This window comes from Dipteris shenzhenensis, chromosome 10 (genome assembly GCF_047967505.1).
Source record: "Dipteris shenzhenensis isolate YYH24624 ecotype China chromosome 10, Dip_SZ_1.0, whole genome shotgun sequence".
In the NCBI taxonomy this organism is placed as follows: Eukaryota; Viridiplantae; Streptophyta; class Polypodiopsida; order Gleicheniales; family Dipteridaceae; genus Dipteris; species Dipteris shenzhenensis.
Window position 1 is genome coordinate 11,047,194 of NC_141605.1, and position 21,980 is coordinate 11,069,173.

The following is a 21,980-nucleotide window of genomic DNA, read 5'->3' on the forward strand; positions in this document are numbered from 1 at the left end:
TCCAATGCTCTAGGAACAATTGGTTTAATAGCTCCTGTCCCCACATTCACCCTGACTGCAGTGTCTCGATTCTGGATTGTCAATCTATCAGTTCCCTAGTCATGGAGGACTGATGCTTCCCGTAACCAAGGACGTCCCAGTAAGATTTGATAGGATTTTTTGGGGAGATCCAAGATTGTGAATTGAAGGGAAAAGCGGACTCCTGCGATCTTTGTGGACACACCATTCACTATTCCCAAGGGTTTAGCCCGTGAATCATCGGCAAGGCGTATGTTGAAATTAGCCTTTTGCATTGGTGGGAGACCCCATTCTTCATAGAGCTCCTTTGATAGGACATTGACACCTGCTCCACCATCCACTATGGCTTGGACTTCATTATATGCCTTGTGGATCAAAGGCACAGTGATGTTGCGTATGTCATCTCTCTCACCCATCCGCACAGGGATATCTTCAATGTCGTTCATAGGTGGAGGAGGATTTGCGAGTTCAATCCATCCTTTGAAACTCTCCCAGAGATTGGGACAATTCCGTAAGAGGATTCCGATGGGAATTGACACAGAGCAACTCAGGATGCTAGAGAGTGTAGCTCCTTCAAGTTGACGTGGCGGTACATTCTGTTGTGGAGTCTGTTGTTGGAACAAAGGCTCGAGTACAGTATCAATACTTTGTGGGGCCAAGTCATGGATTGGGTCTTGAGCTTGTTTCTGAGCCTCAAATTGAGCTTGTTCATTTTGGACCCATTGCTGAAGTACCTGAAAACGAGCCTTCTCCACCTCTGCATTCGGGTATGGAGCTTCTTTTATTTGAGGTTCGGGAGTTGATGTGGATGAACTCGGCTGCTCATTGCTTGGCGGAGGTGGAGGCAGTTGTGCTTTCTTTTTAAGAAGTCGCTTCGGTAGGATTGGAATGATAGGGTCCTTCGTGGCCTCTTTCTGTTGGTGTGTAATTACATTGACAGGTTGTGACCTTAGACTTGCCGGACCCAGACTTTGATGGTCCACCCCAATGATGCCGATGGGGATGTCAGGCTTAACCTCTGTATGTTCTGGGACCTTATTTTTTATGGGACAATCCATACAGGCATGTCCTATGCCACAATCTCTGCAGAGTGGTTGGAAAGTAGCGGGGCTACCATGATGAGGGCACTCTGTGATCCTATGATTTTCTCCACAACCGTAACACTTGATTGGTGCTCGAAATATGTTGGGTCGCACTTGATTTGCATAGACTGGTATTAGACCCTCTGCACCTTCTACATAGTACACTGGGTACTCTGCTTCATACTCAAATAGCGAGTCTACTTCCTCGGCTTGTAATTGATGTATGGGAACTGCCTGAGGAGCTGGATTTGGTGCTCTTGGATACGGTCGTGGATTCGGATTCCTGAGTAGTTGTGGGACTTGTGTCCGAACGGGAACAGGATTTAGCCTCGGAGCTGGTGGCGCTTGTGCAAGTGCCGATTGCCTATATACTGGCATGGGTGCCGCTTGGTATTGTGGTGGTTGAGGCCGATTGTTGCGCATGTTGAAGATGCAACTGTTCTCATCATGGCCGCCGACGACACAGATATGGCACCACAACCGTGGCGGTGGATTTGCTTGTGCAGTGATCCTTGCTCTTAGGACTGGGCATTCATTTGCTGTATGATTTGCCAAGCAGTGTGGGCACCAGACATTTTCTCGCCGTGGATATGTTTGAGTTGGCGGCTGAGACAAGTGGAGTTTTTGATCCATGGCCTGCATCATATCTTCTTTCAGCTTCAAGGTCATGGCCTCTAGGCGATCTTCATTGGATGTTTCGGCAGTGTCCTTTGATTTACCTTTTTTCGAGCGCTTATCTCATGTATTTGATCTGGCGTCATCACTGCTAGTGTCTGAATCTATCATGCCATCTTCGATGTCAATGGCTGCTGCGCATGAGCAGCATTGAATGTTTCATAGCTACTTATCTTTTTCATATCCTTGCGGATTTTCTTTCTTAGACCTTCTATGAACCATGCCGTGAGGTACTTTGCATCTGGGCGTGGGTCACATTTGGCGATCAATCTCTTCATCTTTCCCAGGTATGTGCGTACATCTTCCCTCCGACCTTGTTCGATCTTGCTGAGTTGGAGAGCGGGATCGTCTTGTAGCCTCTCCGTTTGAAAACGATGTTTGAATTCAGTTTGAAGTAGGTCCCATGTGGCGCATTCTTCCACGAGAAGGTCGAGGTACCATTCTGACGCCTCATTAGTTAAGGCCATTGGAAACCAAGCCACCTTGGTTTCATGGGATTGATCACCACCTGCTCGACATGCGGCATCAAAATGCTGGAGGAAGCGAGATGGGTCTCCCCTACCATTATATTTGGGAAGTTCCAGTTTTCCCAAGGGGCGTCGGCCTTGATTGTTGTGATTTCGTCGATTGAAGAAGTTGTCAGCCTCTGCATCGAGCTCGATATCGCCATCATGCTCACGACGGCGGCCAACCATGTTGGGGCGTGGAGGAGTTAAAGGAAGTTGTTGAATCTCAGGGGGGGATTCAGGGTAGCAGGGGCGGTTGTTGCAATGGAGTTAGATATGGATGGGGCGAGCGTTGGAGTCGAAGTCGTTGGCCGGAACGTAACTGCATGCAGATTGTGCGTGATTTGCCAAGGGTGTCGCTATCCCAAGTGCGGGTGTGGATGTGGTGTTGTTAGGAGAGTTATAGTGGTGTTAGTTTCTGTAGGGACCGTCGTGTTAATAATGTGCCTAAGATTGCCCTATGTGGGTAGGGAAATGTGCCGGTGCAGACGGATCGTTAATCGGAGGTCACGGCGTGAAAATACGAGTGAATTTGTGCAAAATAAGGCCCACACGGGGGCACGAATGAACGTGTGCTAGGGATGCCGAAATGGTGTGCAATGGGCTGGAAAAATACCCCGTAACGTGGTGTTTCCGTGTGTGAAATCTTGGTTCAAACGGGGTTCAGTTTGGGTCCCAAACGGATGAGTTTCGAGGGGTTAAAGTAGGGGTAAATTTTGCGTTGGGGGGGTCCTAATGGTGGTGTGAATGGACTTTAGGTCCAACTAAGGGGTTGAAACCAAGTGACTCTAGTTAAGGAAACTAACCTAGATCCTCCCAGTTACTGTAACTGGGAGGTTTAACTAACTGTAGTTAGTTACTAACTGAAGAGTTAGTCTAACCTAACTGAGGGTAATCCTAATCGAACCTAGTCTAACTAACTGAGGGTTAACTAAACTAACCTAACTTCAGTTACTACGTGGACTAATCTAACCGAGGTTAACTAACTAACCTAGTTATCCTAACCTAACTAACCTAACCTAACTGTAGTTAATGCTAACCTAACTAAGGTTAAATCTAACCCTAGTGTTAATTTTAGTTTTTTTTTTTGTGGGTTTGTCCTGGGGGGCGTTCCAACGGCAGCGCCCGGGAGGGGGGGTTTTGCAAGGGGGGTTTGCGCAGGGGGGGCGGGGTTTTGCAAGGGGGGTTTGCGCAGGGGGGGTTGCGCAGGGAGGGGGGTTTTGCAAGGGGGGTTTGCGCGCCGGGGGGGGGGGGGGGGGGGTGGGGTGCGCAGGGGGGGCGGGCGGAGGGGGTTCGGGGGTGCGGGGGAGAGGGCGTGAGCGGAGGGGAGGGGGGCGGGGCGGGGGTGCGGGGGGTGAGGGGCGACGAGAGGGGGCGGGGCGGGGCGTGCGCCGCGGGCGGAGCGGCGGGGGAGCGGGGAGCGGGGGGTGGCGCGGGCGCCACGGGCGGGCGGCTGGTGGCACCGCGGGGGAGTGGCACGGGCGCGGGACGGTGAGGGGGGGGCGGCGCTGTGTGCGCGTGTGCGCCGCCGCGGGGGCGGGGGGTTTGGGCGGCGGGTAGCGGGGCGGGGCGGGCGGGTAGAGCGGCGCCGCCACTGGCGGCTTGGCCGCTGGCGGGGCGGGGCGGGGGAGTGGGGTGAGCGGGGGGGGTTAGAGAGAGGGGGCGGGCGGCGGGGCAGGGGGTGGGGGGTTAGAGAGAGGGGGCGAGGGATTGGGGGGTGCGTGGGGGCGGCGGCGGCTCTGCGGAGTGCCGCCGCGGGAGGGGGGTGGGGTGGGATGGGGTGGGGGGGTTGACCGGAGTAAGGGGGAGAGAGAGAGAGGGGGTGGGGGGGAATGAGGGGGAGAGGAGAGAGAGAGGGGGGGAAAAAGAGGAGAGAGAATAGAGAGAGAGAGGGGGGGAAGGGGGAGAGAGGAGAGAGAAGAGAGAGAGAGAGGGGAAAAGGGGAAGAGAGGAGAGAGAAAAGAGAGAGAGGGGGGGTAGGGGAAGAGAGGAGAGAGAAAGGAGAGAGAGGGGGATGGGGAGAAAATGAGAGAGAGAGAGTAAGGGAGGGGGGGGAAGAGAGAGATAGAGAGAGAAAGGGGGAGGGATAGAGAGAGAAAGAAAGAGAGAGAGTGAAAGGGAGGTGGTAGGGGTGGTGGAGGTGGGAGGGGGAGGGGGAGGGGGGAGGGGGAGGGAGAGGTGGAGTTGGAGGGGGAGGGGGAGGGGGAAGGTGGTGGTGGAGATGGAGGGGGGAGGGGGAGGTGGAGATGGAGGGGGAGGGGGGAGGTGGTGGTGGAGATGGAGGGGGAGGGGGGAGGGGGAGGTGGAGATGGAGGGGGAGGGGGGAGGTGGTGGTGGAGATGAAGGGGGAGGGGGAGGGGGAGGTGGAGATGGAGGGGGAGGGGGGAGGTGGTGGTGGAGATGAAGGGGGAGGGGGAGGGGGAGGTGGAGATGGAGGGGAGGGGGGAGGTGGTGGTGGAGATGGAGGGGGAGGGGAGGTGGAGGTGGAGATGGAGGGGGAGAGGGAGGGGGGAGGTGGTGGTGGAGATGGAGGGGGGGAGGGGGGAGGTGTAAAAAAGAGCAAAAAAACTGAAAGACGGAAATCGAAAAGGAGGGAGAAGTGGTCACCTGAACGCTCTCCAAGTCTTTCTCGATGTAACGGGATTGTTGCGGAACAATGGACGGTGGGTGGAAGGCTAGGTTATCGCTGCGAGAAGGGCTCGAAGTCACTTACAATGCGAGGATAGGAGTAAGGGGGTGGTCGATGGAGAGGGAGGAGTGTCTTGCGTGGGGCTCGGAATGAAGAAGAGAATGGAGGCAAAAAGTGAAAGATGAAGAATGAGGGGGTGGAGTAGGTTTTTATACGATTTGATTTTAGGTTTAGGGTTTAGGTTTAGGGTTTAACCCTAAACTCTTCCCGAGCCATAACTCTTTATGGAGAGCTCGGTTTGCTTTTCTGTATAAAGGTAAAATGATCGAAATTGCAAGCTCTACGCATCCGTGTCCACTACCTAGCCTGATTGTATATCATGTGGCTTCTATTTAAGAAATTAAGAAAATTTCTTAAGGTAGTAACCCAAGGTTGATGCTTGGGGTTGATATGTTTGGCTAGAAATGGGAAAAAAATTTACTCTCCTTGCCCTTGAGTGTTATGTTCGTGAAAGTTTGAAGTAGTGTCTTGTTTTACACATACCTACGTATGTTTACTCACTACTTGGGACGCTAGTCTCCCCGGCAGCGGCGCCAAATGTTGGCTCTTTCCTACTGCTTTCGTAGGAAGAGTTGGGTATTCTATGTTTGCAGGGTTCCGAGGCTTTTTGTCACCTACAGATATATTGGGATTGTCGGTTGTAGTATATGTGTAGCTTAGGACCTCGAGTCGTGTTCCGGTGAGAGACGTAGGCTTAAGTGTGGTAAGTAAACAAAGTGCAAGCATGTGTAAAAGCAACGTAAATCATCTTTGTTGAAGTAATGAAGGCTCTCGCCTTCATTGGGGGTTATAGGGTTTAGGAGGAGTTTTAAGGGTTAGAAGGAGGTTCCAGGGTTCAGAAAGAGTTCCAGGGTTTAGAAGGAGGTTCCAGGGTTCAGAAGGAGGTTCCAGGGTTTAGAAAGAGTTCCAGGGTTTAGAAGGAGGTTCCAAGGTCTAGAAGGAGTCCAGGGTTAGAAGGAGGATCCAAGGTTCAGAGTAGAGTACATGGTGGAGAACTCGTCTCCCTTGTAGATCATGGAGTTTAAGGGTTTAGGAAAGCATAGGAGTGGGAGAGGAAGAAGGTATAAGAGCATGGGTGAAAGAAGAGAGAGGAGGGAGGGGGAGGAGAGAGGAGGAGGAGGAGGAGGGAGGAGGAGGAGGAGAAGGAGGGAGGAGGAGGAGGGAGGAGGAGAGGGAGAGGGTGGGTTGCAGGGTTGGAGGAGAGGGGAGAAGGGTTGCAAGGTTAGGACATGCTTTTGGACGTGCAGTGCAAGGAAGCATGGACACTTGAGACAAATGCTTGGAATACCAAAGTAGACTCAACACAATGCCCCAAAGAGTGTGGGCTTCATTCCATTATGGGGTATTTATACAAGTTGGAGAGCTTCTCTCTCTGCGTGTAACACAAAGTCGTATCACAAAGTTGTAACACAAAGTTGTATCACAAAGTTGTAACACAAAGGTGTAACACATTCTCTCTCTTCATGTAGAAGTTGTGACACAAAGTTGTAACACAAAGTTGTTACACAAAGTCGTAACACAAAGTTGTGTCTAGAAGTTGTAACACCTTCTCTTTCTTTATAAGTTCATGTTGGCACAGAGTCAACAGATGCCGATAGCTGGCTCTCCGAAAGTGGAAGGTACAAAACCATCATCTGGGAGTTTAGAGAGGTCCTCCAGAGCGGAAAAAGAGTTCCACTAAGCCAGTCCTGGGGAGGGGATACAAAGGATTCCTACCGAAGCAGGGAGAGAATATAAGGACCCCTTCCCTCTATCCACAGAGGGAGGCACCTGTACTGAGTCCTGATCAAGAAGTGTTGTGGATGAGGTGCCAACAACGTGGGCTGCTGAGGAAGGTACAGCCTGATTCTAGGGTGGAGTCGAACAAGGCTCATGGACACTAGTCTTCTCCCGAGGCTCCAAGGGGGTAGCCTCCGAAGCGGTGGATGTGTAATCTGAAGTAGAGCGCCTGACCGCGATCTATAACCGCGACCTAAACCCACCGTGGGCCTGAGGTGGTGCGGGGTGCAGGAGGGACTCAAGTAGCCCTAGGAGGGGGGTAAGCTCGTGTCTGAGGCAGTGCCTGTGAAGCGGTAGGTCCTGCTCCTGCTCTCTATCATAAGCTAGTACGAGCTAGTTGCTTTGTGGGCCTCTTTTTCTTCTTTGGGCAATCTCTGGCGAAGTGCCCCGAGGATGTGCAAATCCCGCACTAGTCGTGCCAACCTGCAACCTCAAATCTCTGGCGGAAGAAGGATCCATCGGGTCGCTGTAGCATGATGTGGTCATCTGAAATATTAGGGTCCTGGACAATGATCCTAACCCTGGGTACCCCATCCATCCTGACCGCCTCGGCAGCCGAAGAGGGCTCGCCAGGAAGAGGGAGGATCTCTACTACCACACCAAACCTCTCACCAATAATTGAAAGAAGCCGGTGATAAACTGAGGGGAGACCAGGGAACCTGATGAAAACAGAAACTTCCTGCTTGTCCTCTTCAACTGGGTCAAAGCCCAGTTGAAAGGGAAACAAAAAAATCCTCTTGTAGCCTAGAAATAGAAACCCGGCCTGTAGCAGGTCTCTCGTGACGTCTGGGGAATCTAGGCACACCTGAAAGAAACCTCGTCCCAACAAACGAACATCCTTAAGGTGGGGGGCGAGCTCTTGGGGAAGTGCCGCAAGCATCCAATCTCTAGGTTGTGACCTGGAGGGGTGGGAGCCATGGATACGTGCGAAGAGAGTCATGGAACACTCATGCTCCAAATCCTTTTGCAACTGCTATAGCTAGTCTTTTGAAAAAGTGACGGTTCTCGCGGATGGTGTGGGCGATAACGGTTTGACATAGTGGGAACCCATTCGTCAATTGAGGTGGAAAGGGCTGATTCAAACACAAGAAAGAACTCCATCTGCTTTCCTGACGCCCAGGAGACCCCTAACAGAGAGTAGGGTACTCCAGATGAGGGGAGAGGGTGAAAGGATGGAGGGAGAGAGAGGATGAGCAGAGGATAGGGGGGGTAGCAAGAGGAGAGGAGGGAGAGGAGAGGAGGGGGGATAGAGGAGAGTAGGAGTGGAGGAGAGGGAGGGGGGGGAAGGAGAGGAGAGGGAGGGGGGGGGAAGGAGAGGAGGAGTGGAGGAGAGGGGGGGAGCAGCAGGTAGGAGGGAGGGGAGGGGAGAGGCAGCGGGCAGGGAGGAGGCAGCGCGCAGGGGGGGGCTGCAGCAGTGCAGGGGGGCTGCAGCAGCGAGGGAGGGGAGTAGGGGGGGAGTCGGGGGGAGCAAAAGAAGCAAGGAGGGGAGGGAGGAGCAGCAGGTAGGAGGGAGGGGAGGGGAGAGGCAGCGCGCAGGGGGGGGGGCTGCAGCAGCGCGAGGGGGCTGCAGCAGTGAGGGAGGGGAGTAGGGGGGAGGTGCGGGGAGCAGCAGGTAGGAGGGAGGGGAGGGGAGAGGCAGCGCACGGGGAGGAGGCAGCGCGCAGGGGGGGGCTGCACTAGCGCGGGGGGGCTGGAGCAGTGAGGGAGGGGAGTAGGGGGGGGAGGCGGGGGGAGCAGAAGGTAGGGGGGAGGGGAGGGAGGAGAAGCAAGGAGGGGAGGGAGGGGGCAGCAAGGAGGGGAGCAGGAAGGAGGGCAGCAGGAGCAGCGGGGAGCAGCAGTAGGTCCTGCCTAGGGACTTTGACTCTGCTGGTTTGAAGGTGAATTTCAGCCTCCTGATGATGATTAAATTCAACTTGCAACAAGGTATTTATCTAGAAAAGCGCAAGAATCCGCTACTCTAGGACCAAAGCTGCCTTCGGGACAAGGAACAAAAACCAAAGGGGCTACCCAGGCCATGATGACAGGTATTTCTGTGAATGTTAACCGTCTTTCTTTTAATTGCACTTTACATAACTTGTTGTTTGGAACCCATGACCTTTTTTAGGCTTACGGGAAGGTCAAGGACACCCAGATTCATATTCTCTTTGACCCAAGCAATTCTCACTACTTTATTAACCATAAACTTGTGCAGAAGCTGGACCTACCTATGACACCTAGCGATCACACCTATGAGGTGCAGCTTCCCTTGGGAAGCAGTTTTGGGATTGCAAGATTCAAGATCTTCCACTCCAGATTTAAGACTACACTGACATTTTGACATGCTATGTGATGCACCTAGACCATGTAGACTTGTAGTAAGAAATTGAATGGTTAAACCCACGATGTTCACATGGGGTGGAAGAATCGTACTCTTTCTTTTTTGGACAAAGGCACTCATATGGTGATTCTATTCCCTCTTCTCAGGGACCTATTGTATCTATGATGCAGCTTCTAAATATATTACAAACTTCTTCTGATGATGTTTATCAATGTGTTTTGATTCCGCTTTCTTCATTTGTTGTTTCAATAATTTACAAAAATGATTTAAGCATGTATGAACACCAAGAATTAAAGAAGTTGTTGAAAGAATTTATGGACGTCTTCCTAGACCGAGGGCTTACCGCTCGAAAGGCCAGTATTAGTAGATTGCCCTAGTTCTTGAGAGTGTTCGGTGCAAGCTTCTCTACTGGAGCTTGGACAGACTCTCCCTAGCGGGCTGTGCCTTAGTAGGAAACTAGGTCCTTCTTGCCACGGCCTAGTACATTGCCTCCTACTGGTGCTTTCACAAAGGGTGCATTAGACAATGTCGATGCTTGGTTTAGAATTTCTTTTGGGCAAGTTTGAACGGTACAAGGAACACTAGAGACCGGGCCGCATGGTAGACGGTGATTATGCCGCAGGCATTAGGAGGCTTGGGTATCATTGAGATCCGGAGATGTAGAGCAGAGACCTCTTGGGCAAGTTGGTGGTGCGTGGCCTCACCCCTGGTACAGAGCCTTGGCAGCTCCTCTTACAGCAAGGGCTTCTTAGGAACACCCCACGCACTGGGGGGCAATGGTAGCATTCACACAGATGGATCTTCTTAGAGGCCGTAGCACAGATGGAGCAGATTACCCATGGAGGCAAAGGCGAGGAGCCATAGCGCATATGCAAGGGGTAGGGCAGCGGATGAGGGAGATTGACCTAGCGATCCCTGAGACTTGGTGGGAGGGACTCTGTATGTGGATGGACAGCAGTTGGTTGGGTCAGTTTTCTCAGACTGGGGTCCCTTTCAACAGGATGATTTAGCGAGGCAGCAAGCAGCTTGGTTTCTTCCATGTAGGGCTTGGAGGCTTACTTTAGGCGGAGAGAAACCCAGAGATGGATGGGAGTCTGGGATTCATTGGCAGATGATCAGAGTTATGGTCTGATTGGGGAAGAAGTGGCACATTGATCCTCCCAGCATCCCAAATCAGGATGCTCCCAGATGGCGCCTCTGGCTTTGGGAATGTAGGCCCCTTGAGGGAGGTCTAGTGGGATCCGGGACAGTGGTTTTGGCCTTCCAGGATCGGCCTCACGGAGCAGGTAGACGAGGTGCCCTTCTTTTCCGATACGACTCGGATTGGCAGGAGCCCTCAGATGGACTCTTCGACATGGATCCCTTTGAAGGAGAGGCATCGGGTGGCCCAGAGGGTGCCCAAGAGGTCCATTCTAGGTTTTGGACATGCCTATGGTCAAGTTTGCGGCCGAGGAAGACCTCCTAATTTTTCAGGCTGGCCACCCATGGAGGCTTTCCCATAGGCCCGTGGTTGGAGCAAATGCGAGTGGAGGGGTAGTGTCACTGTTGCTCTGTTGGTGTTCTGGAGACGATCCCTCACTGTCTTTGGAGCTGTCGTAGCACAGAGAGGATTTGGATGGGAGCCCTTAGGATTATGACACGCATGTAGTGCTTTCAGAGGGAGTACACCGGTGGCCTGGTTGACTAAGGAAGTAGAGCGGGAGTTGTTGATGCTGCTGGAAGCACTCATGGTGTGGCGGTTTACAATTCTGAGTATGATGTATGGCTTGTGTGCAGATGCAATAATGGTTGAATGGAAGTCATGATTGGGACTTTGATCATTGAGGTTACATGAATTTATGGGTGGAGGGGGATGACTCGATGGATTAGCACTCTTGGGGGTTCTTTGTCACGCGTTCTAGATTGATGAGGTCTCTCTAGCTTACCCGATATAGGGTCCGAGCATTCAGAGGATAGAGCTCCATGAGGCAGTCCCTCTTGATAGCTAGGATCCTCATTCCCCTCCGGTGGATAGCGTATGGGAGGTAGTAGCCAGTATCACGGCGTGGAATATTTGGGTTGCTCGTTGTAGTTTGGTGATGGGTGAGCATCTGACTCCACCCTCGACTACCTTGGTCGCCATCTGACAAGATAACATATACACCCTATGCTCCACCTGGGAGCGTGGGACCTCGGGCTCTAGGGCGATTGTCGCGAGGCATGCACATTTCTTCAAGGCTCGGCTTGCATTAGTTTTCTACATATTCACTCCGCAAGGGACTCGGTTGTATAGTTCCCCCACTTGGCTATTAGCCCTTGTACTAGAGATTCCCTAGGCATTGAGCTGGACTTCTCTAGAATAGGCCGGTTTTCTTCTTTCAACCTTTATCGGTTTTTTCCATACTCAGCACCTTAGGGGCTGTTGTTTTGTATGAGGTTTTTCAAGCATTAATAGAAGGTTCCTTTCTTTGCAAATTTAAAAAAAAATGATAGCAACCGTTGATCGAAGCACTCTCATGGCGTGAGACTCAACATGCTCAGAGGCTCATGTTATAGCATGGCTACATGACCAGCTCATAGGTCTAGGAATACACCAACATCCTGGAACTTGGCCAGGCTTGATAATGAGACCTATCAAAGCCAGTACATGGCTCCCACAATACATCCCCCTCTAAACCTATCAAAGCCAATACATGGCTCCCACAGTACATCCCCTCCTGGCTCTAGGGGCTAATGAGAGACATGGAGCCACACACCAAAACAAAATACGAAAATACATCTTTTTAGGAGGACTATCCAAGGCAGAGAACCTTTGATTCAACACATATGATTTATTTGCATTCATTTTGGGGGACAACCTAGGGCAAAGTACCCTTGACTCAAACAAGAAAGTAGTAAAGATATATTTCATTCATTTTATGCATAGCCAGGGCAGAGAACCCATGTGCCCGAAGTAGCTACCGCACAAGAGTGTGCACATCCTGATGCAAAGAGGTATGTCGGTGAAGAACCAGGTGAGAATGCCCTCGAATGATGTGTCGATGAAGGCCATAGGAGCAGCTACCAAGGGAGATCACGTCATGACTCTCAATGTGCCGATCATAGAGTCACCGAATGCGCAGAAGAGGCTCAAAAAAATGAGCGAAAGTGCTCAAGGGAGCTGCCCAAATCACTCTGGAGGTCACAGGAATCCAAAGTTGAGCAAAAAATGCCAAAAAATAGCCTAAAACTGCTCGGAATTGCCTTCTGACAAGTTGTACGGACTCCTAGCACTGTCGCGCATCCGCTTGCAGAGGTCCGTCCGTACGTACGAATGTCCGTACAGCTGTACGGACAAAAAGGTCGATTTTTTTTTCCCTTGAAAAGGGACGAGACAAGGTCGTTTATGTTTGGGAAGTGCCAAAATTTCAAAAAACGTAGAAATCGGACCTCAAAAGGTCAAAAAACAGCCACTAGACTGCTCCAAAATAAGTTTCTGGCGATCAACTGACGAGGAATGTCCACCAATGCTGAGGGAGAACCACGAACTGATGCGGGAGTGAGCTGAACTCACAAACGAGGACCGGGGAGTACTTGGTGGCGAGGAACCATGGCGAGGCTAAGGGAAGGGAGGCTCTACCTTAGAGGAGAGGGGAGCTTCCATTTGCGGGCTTCTCTCATCCTCTAGATAGAGCAAGAAGAAGGGAAAGGTAGGAAGGGAGGATCTGATACCACATGAAGGAACATGGTAGAGAGAGGGAGAGAGAGAGGGTAGCCTAGGGAGAGAGGAAGTGATACTCAAAAGGAGACATAATGAAATGGAAATGAAATGACGAGCAATGAACAAAAATGAGAGTACTCACATGTAGACCAAAGAGCTTGTAGCTTGATACTCGATTGATTTGACACTAGACAAGTACAGCTCTTATATAAGAGCACACACACACATATGAACACCTATGCATATGGGATAGCTCCCAATATGACACGTGGCATCCATAGGACACACTAGACTAGAACTCACACTAGAATACACTAGAACACACATTTTTGACTCACTCTGGCTTCATATTCCAACAAGCAAGGCAGCTGCAGGGGGAGCTGGAGAGCTGCTACAGGTGGTAGAACAGCAGCTACGGGTGAAGGGGAGGAGGTACGAAGCAGGACAAGAGCAAGGGAATAGGTACAATGCAGCTAGAAGAAGGGAACACAGGGAGCAAGGCAGGGAAGGAAGCAGGGAGGAGCTGAGCACGATGGGGAGTTGCTGAGAAAGTTCACTTTTTTCAAGTGTAAAAGAGAGGAGGGGGCTGGGGGGGCAAGGTTCTTTTTAACCATTGTGGATGGAAAATTATGCACTGTACTTCTTACTTTTTCTTTGCTGATTGCACGCTGCATACTCATGAACACAATAAATAGATTCGTTTTTACATATTCTACTTATTATCGATTTCTTACATTTCAGGTCTGCTGTGCCCATTTGCTCTGACTAGATGACAAACAGTAATCTGTATTTATGCCAGTGGGATGTCATGACAGCTTCTGTTTCTGGCTGCAGCCATCATTGATGACAATATCAACCATTCTCTGCATGTATCTGCTTGGGAGTATTCTAAAGATGGGAAAATGGTTTGTAGCTGAGTTTGCTGAGGAAGAGTTCATGGCAGAATGTTGTGAATATGCTGAAAATAACATGGATAAAGGGCCCCCCCCAGCACCACATCGAACATTTGAACGCTTCTGGGATTGCAGGTGTCTTTATGACTCGAGAAATATTGAAGTCTGATTATTTTATGATTAGACAGGACGCTGGTTCAACGATATGTGGCTGTTGTATCAACTTAGATATATCCACCAATCTTGTAGTAGTTAATAGACTGCTTAAGGTGTCCCTTTCTTAGAATGGGTTCTGTCAGAATGAGAATTAGACCGGAGAGTGGGAGTGGATTGACGCAGGGCATCGAGAGAAGAGCATCCCCTTCTTTCGTTACACGGTCAGTAATGCCACGAGATATCAGCTCAGTAGTAGAGGTTGGAGACCTTCCAGAGTTCCTCATTGAGAGACTTTTGATATCACTGCAGATTTGCATAGGTGCTTCTGGAGGGGACTCTGGAAATCCCACAGGAATAGAAAGATCACTATCTTCTTTTGGCTTTCTATCCATGGTGGGATTGCAATGAACCTTTGGAGGTCCAGGTTCGGAGCCGACCCTACTTGCCCTCGATGCCTCTCTGCTTCGGAGACCATTCATCATTGCTTATGGGATTGCAGACAGGCGAGGATGATTTGGATGGGGGTAGCCAGGATTTTCAGTCACTTTGCCCACTCCCCATTTTTTATGACATGGGGCTCAGTGGCTTGGCTTTCTCTTATAGGACCTTAGATTTTCTATGAGAGATTTGACTCCTCTCGGGCCATTTCAGTTCGACGTCATCGGACTGAGTCCTGTTCGTTGGATGTGGTACCACACCTTCCTTTTACAGCTGTACATGCCTCTGTGGATACTTCTTGGGAGATTCTAGTGAGCATAGCATCCTGGCATATCTAGAGAGCTAGATGCACAGAGGCTTTGGAGGGTACTCAGGTTCATCCCTCACACACATTGGCTAGTATCTAGACAGACACCGTACATACTTTGATGGCCGTATGGATGGGTATGCAGGGAGACTCCCGTGCAGCCTCAGCTAGGAGGGCTTCTTTCTTCAGGGAATGGAAGGATTCTCCTTTCTTCTTTGAGAATACTACAGGGTTGAGGTGGCACTTTCAGCCTCAGCCTTGGTTGTTTTCCACCTCACTCTGAGGGGATTTTTTATTTATCCTCATGATTTCATGATGTATTCCGCTTTGAGCTTGCTCTCGCAGGTTTTTTCTCTTACTTAATAGAAGTCTCTTTCTTGGAAAAAAAAAAAGAATGAGAAATAGATTGCCCTATCTTTTTCATGAAATGTAAAATATATTACATATCAGAAAAACATTGAAGGGATGAGTGACAATCAAGAATACTGGATTTACTAGAACTACAATTAGAAGCTAGTCTCTCCCTGCTTCAAGCTAAGCTAACTCCCCTGCCTCGTCGTCTCCCGTTGATAGGCTAAAAACTGTAATAAGTTTTTGAGTTCTGTTTATACTAGAGCATAGGCACTTAGCTATATAACGCAGTAGTGCAGTTGCACCAGGGTAATCCACAGAATGTTATTCAATGTGTGACAGTGTTTTGTTGCGGGATGACATGTGCTCTTCATGGTTGTCCCGAGTCATATGTGCATGAAAGCATGAGCATTTTTTTGTTAAGGGTATCTTGTAGATTTTGCATGTGTCAGAATTGGGCTTCTATGTGGTTAGTCGGTAGGCAAGTGGGTACTAAAAGTGCTTGTGGCATGCATTAGTTTATTCATGAGGATATTTGCTGTCGTTTTGGTGTACCTCTGGAAATAGTTTCAGATAGAGGTCCGGGGTTTAGGAGTGAATTAGTGGACCTTCTATGTGATAAGCTAAAAATTAAGCACAGGTTTGCCACTCCACACTATCCACAATGCAATGCCATGGATGAGTATTTTAATGGTGAGCTTATAGGGATAATGGGGAAGATGATGAAAGTCTTGAGAAGAGTTGGGACTTAGCAGTATCATGGGATTTGTGGGCATACCGCATTGCTGTGAAGGAAGGAACTAAGTTTTCTCCTTATCATTTGATATATGGAAAGGAAGCTTTTTTGCCAATGGAAGTGGAGATTCCAGCACTTCAAACACTTATGAAGTTGGATGACAACCCGATGAGATGTATGAAAATAGGTTGCTGGATATGCAAGAAGCCAAGTTGGACAGAATCAAAGTAGTGGAGCATTATATCCTGTCTCAGGAAAGAAATCAAGAGAGGGTAAGTAGGAAATACATGGATAATGTATAGTCCCCCCACTTGGCTGTTAGCCCCAGTTCCAAAGATCCCCCAGGCAGTGAGCTGGGCTTCTCTAGAATAGGCCGGTTTCTCTTTCGGGGCTGTTGTCTTGTATGAAATCTTTCAAGCATTAATAAAAGGTTCCTTTCTTTGGAAAAAAAAAAGGAATTACACAGATAAAAGAATCATGATTGGAGATCTGGTTCTTAGATATGATAGTAAATTGGATCATACTTTCAAGACAAGATTTGTGACATAGTGGGAAGGCCTGTTCAGAGTGAAGGAGAAGTTCTCAAATGGATCATATCAGTTGGAGAATCTTGATGGTAGTCTACACAAGAACAGAGTAAATGGATTGAGATTGAAGAAATAATTGGTAAGAATTACGCAAGTGAGCACATGTATAAAGAAGAATGGTGTCTACTAAAATACACTAGAAACACACCTAGAGACCTACTACAAACAAGTCCCCCTGACTGCTTCTGCTCCCCGCTGCTCCTGCTGCCCTCCTTCCTGCTCCCTTCCTTGCTGCCCCCCCCCTCCCCTCCTTGCTTCTCCTCCCTCCCCTCCCCCCTACCTTCTGCTCCCCCCGCCTCCCCCCCAACTCCCCTCCCTCGCTACTGCAGCCCCCTCGCGCGTTGCCTCTTCCCTCCCCTCCCTCCTACCTGCTGCTCCCCCCGCCTCCTCCCTCCCCTCCCCCGTACCCCCTGCCTCCCCCCCTGACTCCCCTCCCTCGCTACTGCAGCCACCCCCCACACGATGCCTCCTCCCTCCCCTCCCCCCTACCTGTTGCTCCCCTGGCCTCCCCCCCCCCCCCCCCCCCCTCTCCTCCACTCCTCCTCTCCTCTATCCCCCCCTCCTCTCCTCTTGCTGCCCCCCCTATCCCTTTGCTGACTCCTCCTCTACTCATCCTCTCCCTCCCTCCTTCCTTTCACCCTCTCCCCTCATCTGGAGTACCCTATTCTCCTTTAGGGGTCTCCTGGGCTTCAGGAAAGCAGCAACAGGGAGAATAGCACCAATAGCATCTGGTCCCACAGACGGATTCACATAAAAAGTCCTGGAATAATCTGGTGGCTTTACACCTGAAATATGAGTCAAGGATTCCTTAACTGCCTCAAACACCTCTTCACTCTTTGTCGTCCATTTTAGAGACTCAGATTTTACCACCTGCTGAAGAGGATACAAAATCTGAGATAACATATGAATAAATCTCGACAGATACTTCACCCTCTGGAGAAAGGTATGCAACTGCTTGGTATTCTCAGGAGAGGACAGCATAACTAAAGCTTTTACTTTACTTGGATCCGGGCTCAATCCCATTCTCAGATACTATAAGCCCCAATATTTTAATGCTGGTCCGAGCTAACTGAGTCTTCTTAGGATTTCATTGACCACCATTATTATCAATCTCATAGAATACCTGATCCCGCTTTCCACAGTGCTCCCTTCTTCCACTGTACACACAGATGTCATCAATAAACCCTTTACAAAATTTATCTAGGAAGGGTGATAAAATCAAATCTGAATTCTCCTGATAGTGCGAGGGGCCATTGGTAACTCCAAAAGGCATTTTCCTGTAACAAAAACAGCCCCAGGGGGTAATGAAGGTAGTCTTGATTTGATCTTCCTGGGTTATGGCTATCTGGAAGTATCTTGAATATCCGTCACACAAGCTGTACATTTCATGACCCGCCACTTTGTCAAGAATATCATCTAGAAAAGGCAGAGGATAGTGGTTTCTCTTTGTCACTGCATTCAGAGGTTATCAACACAGACTGTCCATTTGTCTACACCTTTTGGCACTATGACCACAGGACTTATCCAATCAGAGTGAACTACAGGATAAATTATTCCTGCCTTGAGAAGCTTATCTACTTCTTCCTCCAACACATCTCTCTATTCTTGGCTTAATCTCCTTATTTTCACAAAAACAGGTTTGGCACCTTCCTTCAGCTCAATCCTCAGAGGCTTCCCTTTAAATCCCTTGATCTCCTCATAAGAGGTGATAAACAAATTGGGGTATTTCTGCAACATCTTGATCAGGATTCAATGATTGCTCAATCAACACCTGGGTTGATTCTTGAGAACATTTGGGCTGCAGTAAATAATCAACATCTTGATCAGGATTCAATGATTGCTCAATCAACACCTGGGTTGATTCTTGAGAACATTTGGGCTGCAGTAAATCCTCGATAACCTCAAACCTATCCACCTCTTCCTTACCGAACCCTGCTGCCCCCACAAAATCCAGGTTTCACTTCTCTCTTCCTCTTCACTTGCTGAATCTCAAACTTCAGCCCTGCTTACCATATCGAAATTCAATTTCTTCCCATTCGTATGTACAGAAAAGATTCCTTTCTGCCAATTCTGAATTGCACCTACCTTCCTCAACCACGGCCTTCCAAGAATCAAAGGATAGGCTCCCAACCCCGCAGGCATCACATGACAATCCACTCGACATGAAACACTAAATGCCTCAACCTCCAGACCAGGTACTATCCCTAGAGTCTTCACCTTGGAGTGGTTTGCCATTCTGATGCGATGACTAGAGGAGCGGGATATCTTCAGTCCTAATCTTTCCACACAAGCCTGGGTAATCACACAAATTTGTGCACCCCCATCTATATAAGCTTCTCCAAAACCCTTTCCTTTATGCCAGGCTTCTACAGCGGGTAAAAAATTTGGCAACTCTGAGACAGACATCAGCTTAATTGTACCCTTATGAGAGTTCCTCTTTGCTGGATTTACAGCCTGCCTCCATTCTTTTTTAAGCTTTGGGCATAGACCAATCATTTGAGCAAATGTAATGTCCGCTTTTCTCGCTGAAAGATCTTCCACCAAATCATAATCTCCTTGCTCCTTCCCCATGGGATAATCCGCAGTTCTGTACTTCCTTCTGGGCTTCCTGCTATTCTTCTTTTGGTAGGTCATCATCTCCTCAGGCTGCTTCCCCTTCTTTGCACCCCATGACATCTTTAACTTCCTCCAACTCCAACAAGCCAAATGTAACTGCCTTACCTTTCCCTTTCTCTTCTGCAGTGGCTCTATGGATTCCAGAGGTACTAGGTTGACCTGCATCTTTTACTTCTACACTATGATCATTTAACCCTATTGGCAATGGACAAAACATCACCTCCAGCACGAGGAGGCTTATCACAGTGTGTGCTGTAATGTATTCACTCTCCACAATTAAAGCAGTGGACACAAGGTGCAAATGACCCTTGACCTCGTCCTGCCTGCCACGGGCCTCTGAATTATTTGAAGAAGGCATACTGCCTCTGCCATAACCACCCGATGATCTACCTCTTCCCCTACCATTCATTAAGTTCAAACTCAAACTATTTATAAGCTCCGACATTTCATGAATTTCTTCTTTTATATTCTCCTCCTTCTTGACTTCAGGCTTCTGTATGTATTTATTTTTTTCCAAAAAAGAGACTTCTATTAAGTATTAAAGAAGACCGTTAGAGCAAGCTACATACAGGAATACGAGATACACCATGCAATGCATGAAAAGCTCAAGAGCCAAAAAGAAAGGATTGGGGCTGATAGTGCCATCTCAATCCGGTAGCAACCTCAGAGAAAAAGGGAGAACCCCTCCAAACTTGAAGAAATACAGTCCTCCTAGAAGAGGCTGCCCGTGAAGGGCCCTGCATGTTAGCCCATATGGCTATCAAAGTGTGAACCATGTCACTCCAAATACCCGTGAACGCCTGTGATGGGTGTATTTGGGTGCCATCCAAGGCCTCTGTGCATCTGGCTCTCCAAATGTGCCAACGCTAGCCAAAATCTCCCAAGAGGTGTCCACTGAAACATGTGAAGCTCTGAAAGGAATATGTGGTACCTCCTGAAGAGAGCAGGGCTCTATCATTTGTCGGCAAATCGAGAGTGCCCAAGAAGAAGGCTCACCCTCATGAAACACCTGGGGCCCAGTAAGGGATAACCATGCGATCGAGCCCGAAGTCATGAAGAAAGGGGAAGTATGAAAAATGCTAAGTATCCGAGCAACTCCTTTCCAAACAATCCTAGCTTGATTGCAGTCCCAAAGGCAATGTCGCACTGACTCCTTTGCAAAATTACAACGAGGACAAGTGGGATCAGCCCCAAATCGTAATCTCCACTGGTTCACTGCAATCCCTCCATGAATAGAAAGCCAAAAGAAAAGAGTGATCGTTCTATTTCTAAGGGATTTCCAGAGCCTCCTCCCGAAATTCCTATGCAAATCTGCGGTGATGAAGAAGCTATCCCAATGGGGGGCTCTACTAGAGGGAACCCAACCTCTACTGCTCAGCTGAAATCTCCTGGCATTACGAACTGTGAAACAAAAGAAGGGAATCCCCCTCTCTCGGTGATCATGATCTATCCACTCCCACTCTCCTGGGTCCCACTGCAAGCAGCTGATAGGTGCACCTCCATATAACCACAACCTCCAGGATCCTAGGGCCAAGAGCAGAGGGTCAGGGTCCAAGTACCACTGCAAGCCCGCTCCATGGTCCACAAAACCAGCAATCTTGATAGGCTGAAAGGCAACCTCTAGAAGAATATCATCCGTGGATCTAGAGAGTATACCTCCATCCCCAACGTCAAAGACCAGAGCATCTTCCCCAAGACCTCGAAGAGCGATCACTTGTAGAGGAACTGCCCTCCTTGAAAAAGCTCCCATCCAAGTGGTCGAAGTAATAGGCATCTCAACTGTCCATTCCACCGGGATGGCTCCATCTATTTGCTGAATCCTCCGTGCTACCCCTCTGAGGTGACTCACAGACTGTAACCTCTAAACCTCAGGTAGCCTAATAAAAGCCTTCCAAGTGCCTATTGTGTAGGCGGGGCCTCTCTCCCATCCAGACCACTACATATAATGGGAAGTGCCCAGAGGTCTGCCATGCTCATACAGTATACTATCGTTACAAATGATCGGCTGCCTATCAATCTCTTCAAGGGTAGAGGGCGGAACCCTTCGAAGAGTGTTCCTGAAGCTCCCCCAAGCTTTTAGGATGGCAGTCATGAGAGGAGAGGCAGGAGACCTGAGAGGGGCGGAAGTAAAATTCCAGCGAGGGCTGTCCACCGAATCATCTCCTAAGGTAGGTGTGCAAGCATGAATGCGTCTAAAAAAGAAATCCTTCCAAGGTTCCTGCCCAGGCATGAGTCCCCTCACCACCACCTTACAAAGCAACGCCCTGCACTGCAAGTCCAGGACAATGATATTAAGGCCCCCTTCCCAAGTAGGGAGAATAATGGTCTCCCAGGTCACCCTCGCTGCAACATCTACCGTGCCATCAAGTCCACTCCATAAAAAATTATTGACTGTGGTCTAATTAGCTGAGTGATGCAATCCCTAGAATGGCACCAGCAAGAACACACAAATGTCAGTTTTTGAGCTGTTGCTCCTCCCCGTGAGCTACTGCCCCCCCCTCTCTCCCTCTCCCTCTGCCTCGCTGCCCCCCCCTCTCCGCCCCTCGCTGCTCCTCCTCTCCCTCCCCTCTCGCCAGCCCCCTCTCCCTCCTCCCTCACCCTCCCTCTCCCCTTTCTCCTCCCCGCCCTCCCTCTCCCCCCCCCCGCTACCCCCTAGCTCTCCCTCCCCGCCCAACCTCTCCCCCACCCGTCAGCCCCCCCGCCCCCCTTCTCCTCCCCCATCCTCTCCCTCTCCCTGTTGCCCCCTTCTCCGCTGCCCCCCCCCCCTGCTGCCCCCTTCTCCTCTCCCCTCCCTCGCTGCCCCCTTCTCCTCTGCCCTCCCTCTCCCCCACCAGCCCCCCCGCCCCCTTCTCCTCCCCCGCCCCCCTCCCTCGCCCTCCCTCTTCCCCCCCACTGCTCTCCCCCTCCCCGCTGCCCCCTTCCCCTCCACCCTCCCTTGTGAAGATTTCGGGAGAGAGGGAAGGAGTCTCACTTGTGGCTTTCTCACATGCACAATGGGGGAATACACACAAAGGTGGAGGCTGAAAACAGTTTTCCTCTTCTTAGTTGTGAAAGCCAAAAGAACTTTAGTACAAAGAAATAGAAGAACCCTATATGTGGGTCTCAAACCAAACTCAACTAGCTAAGGTGGCATACTAACTGAGCCACGAAC

The 21,980-nt window shown here is 49.9% G+C and overlaps 1 protein-coding gene across 2 annotated transcripts in view; it reads left to right on the forward strand.

The window, feature by feature from the left end:
• LOC147897395 (uncharacterized) overlaps window positions 1-21,980 on the forward strand; it is a 200,807-nt gene that overhangs the window by 117,866 nt on the left and 60,961 nt on the right. For both annotated transcript variants that reach the window (XR_015541713.1, XM_087380967.1), the window contains exon 5: window positions 13,580-13,773. Coding sequence is in view for 1 of the 2 variants with exons in the window: in XM_087380967.1 (XP_087237093.1) it covers window positions 13,580-13,773 (194 nt within the window). In the remaining variant the exon portion in view is untranslated. The remainder of the gene's footprint in view (window positions 1-13,579; window positions 13,774-21,980) is intronic.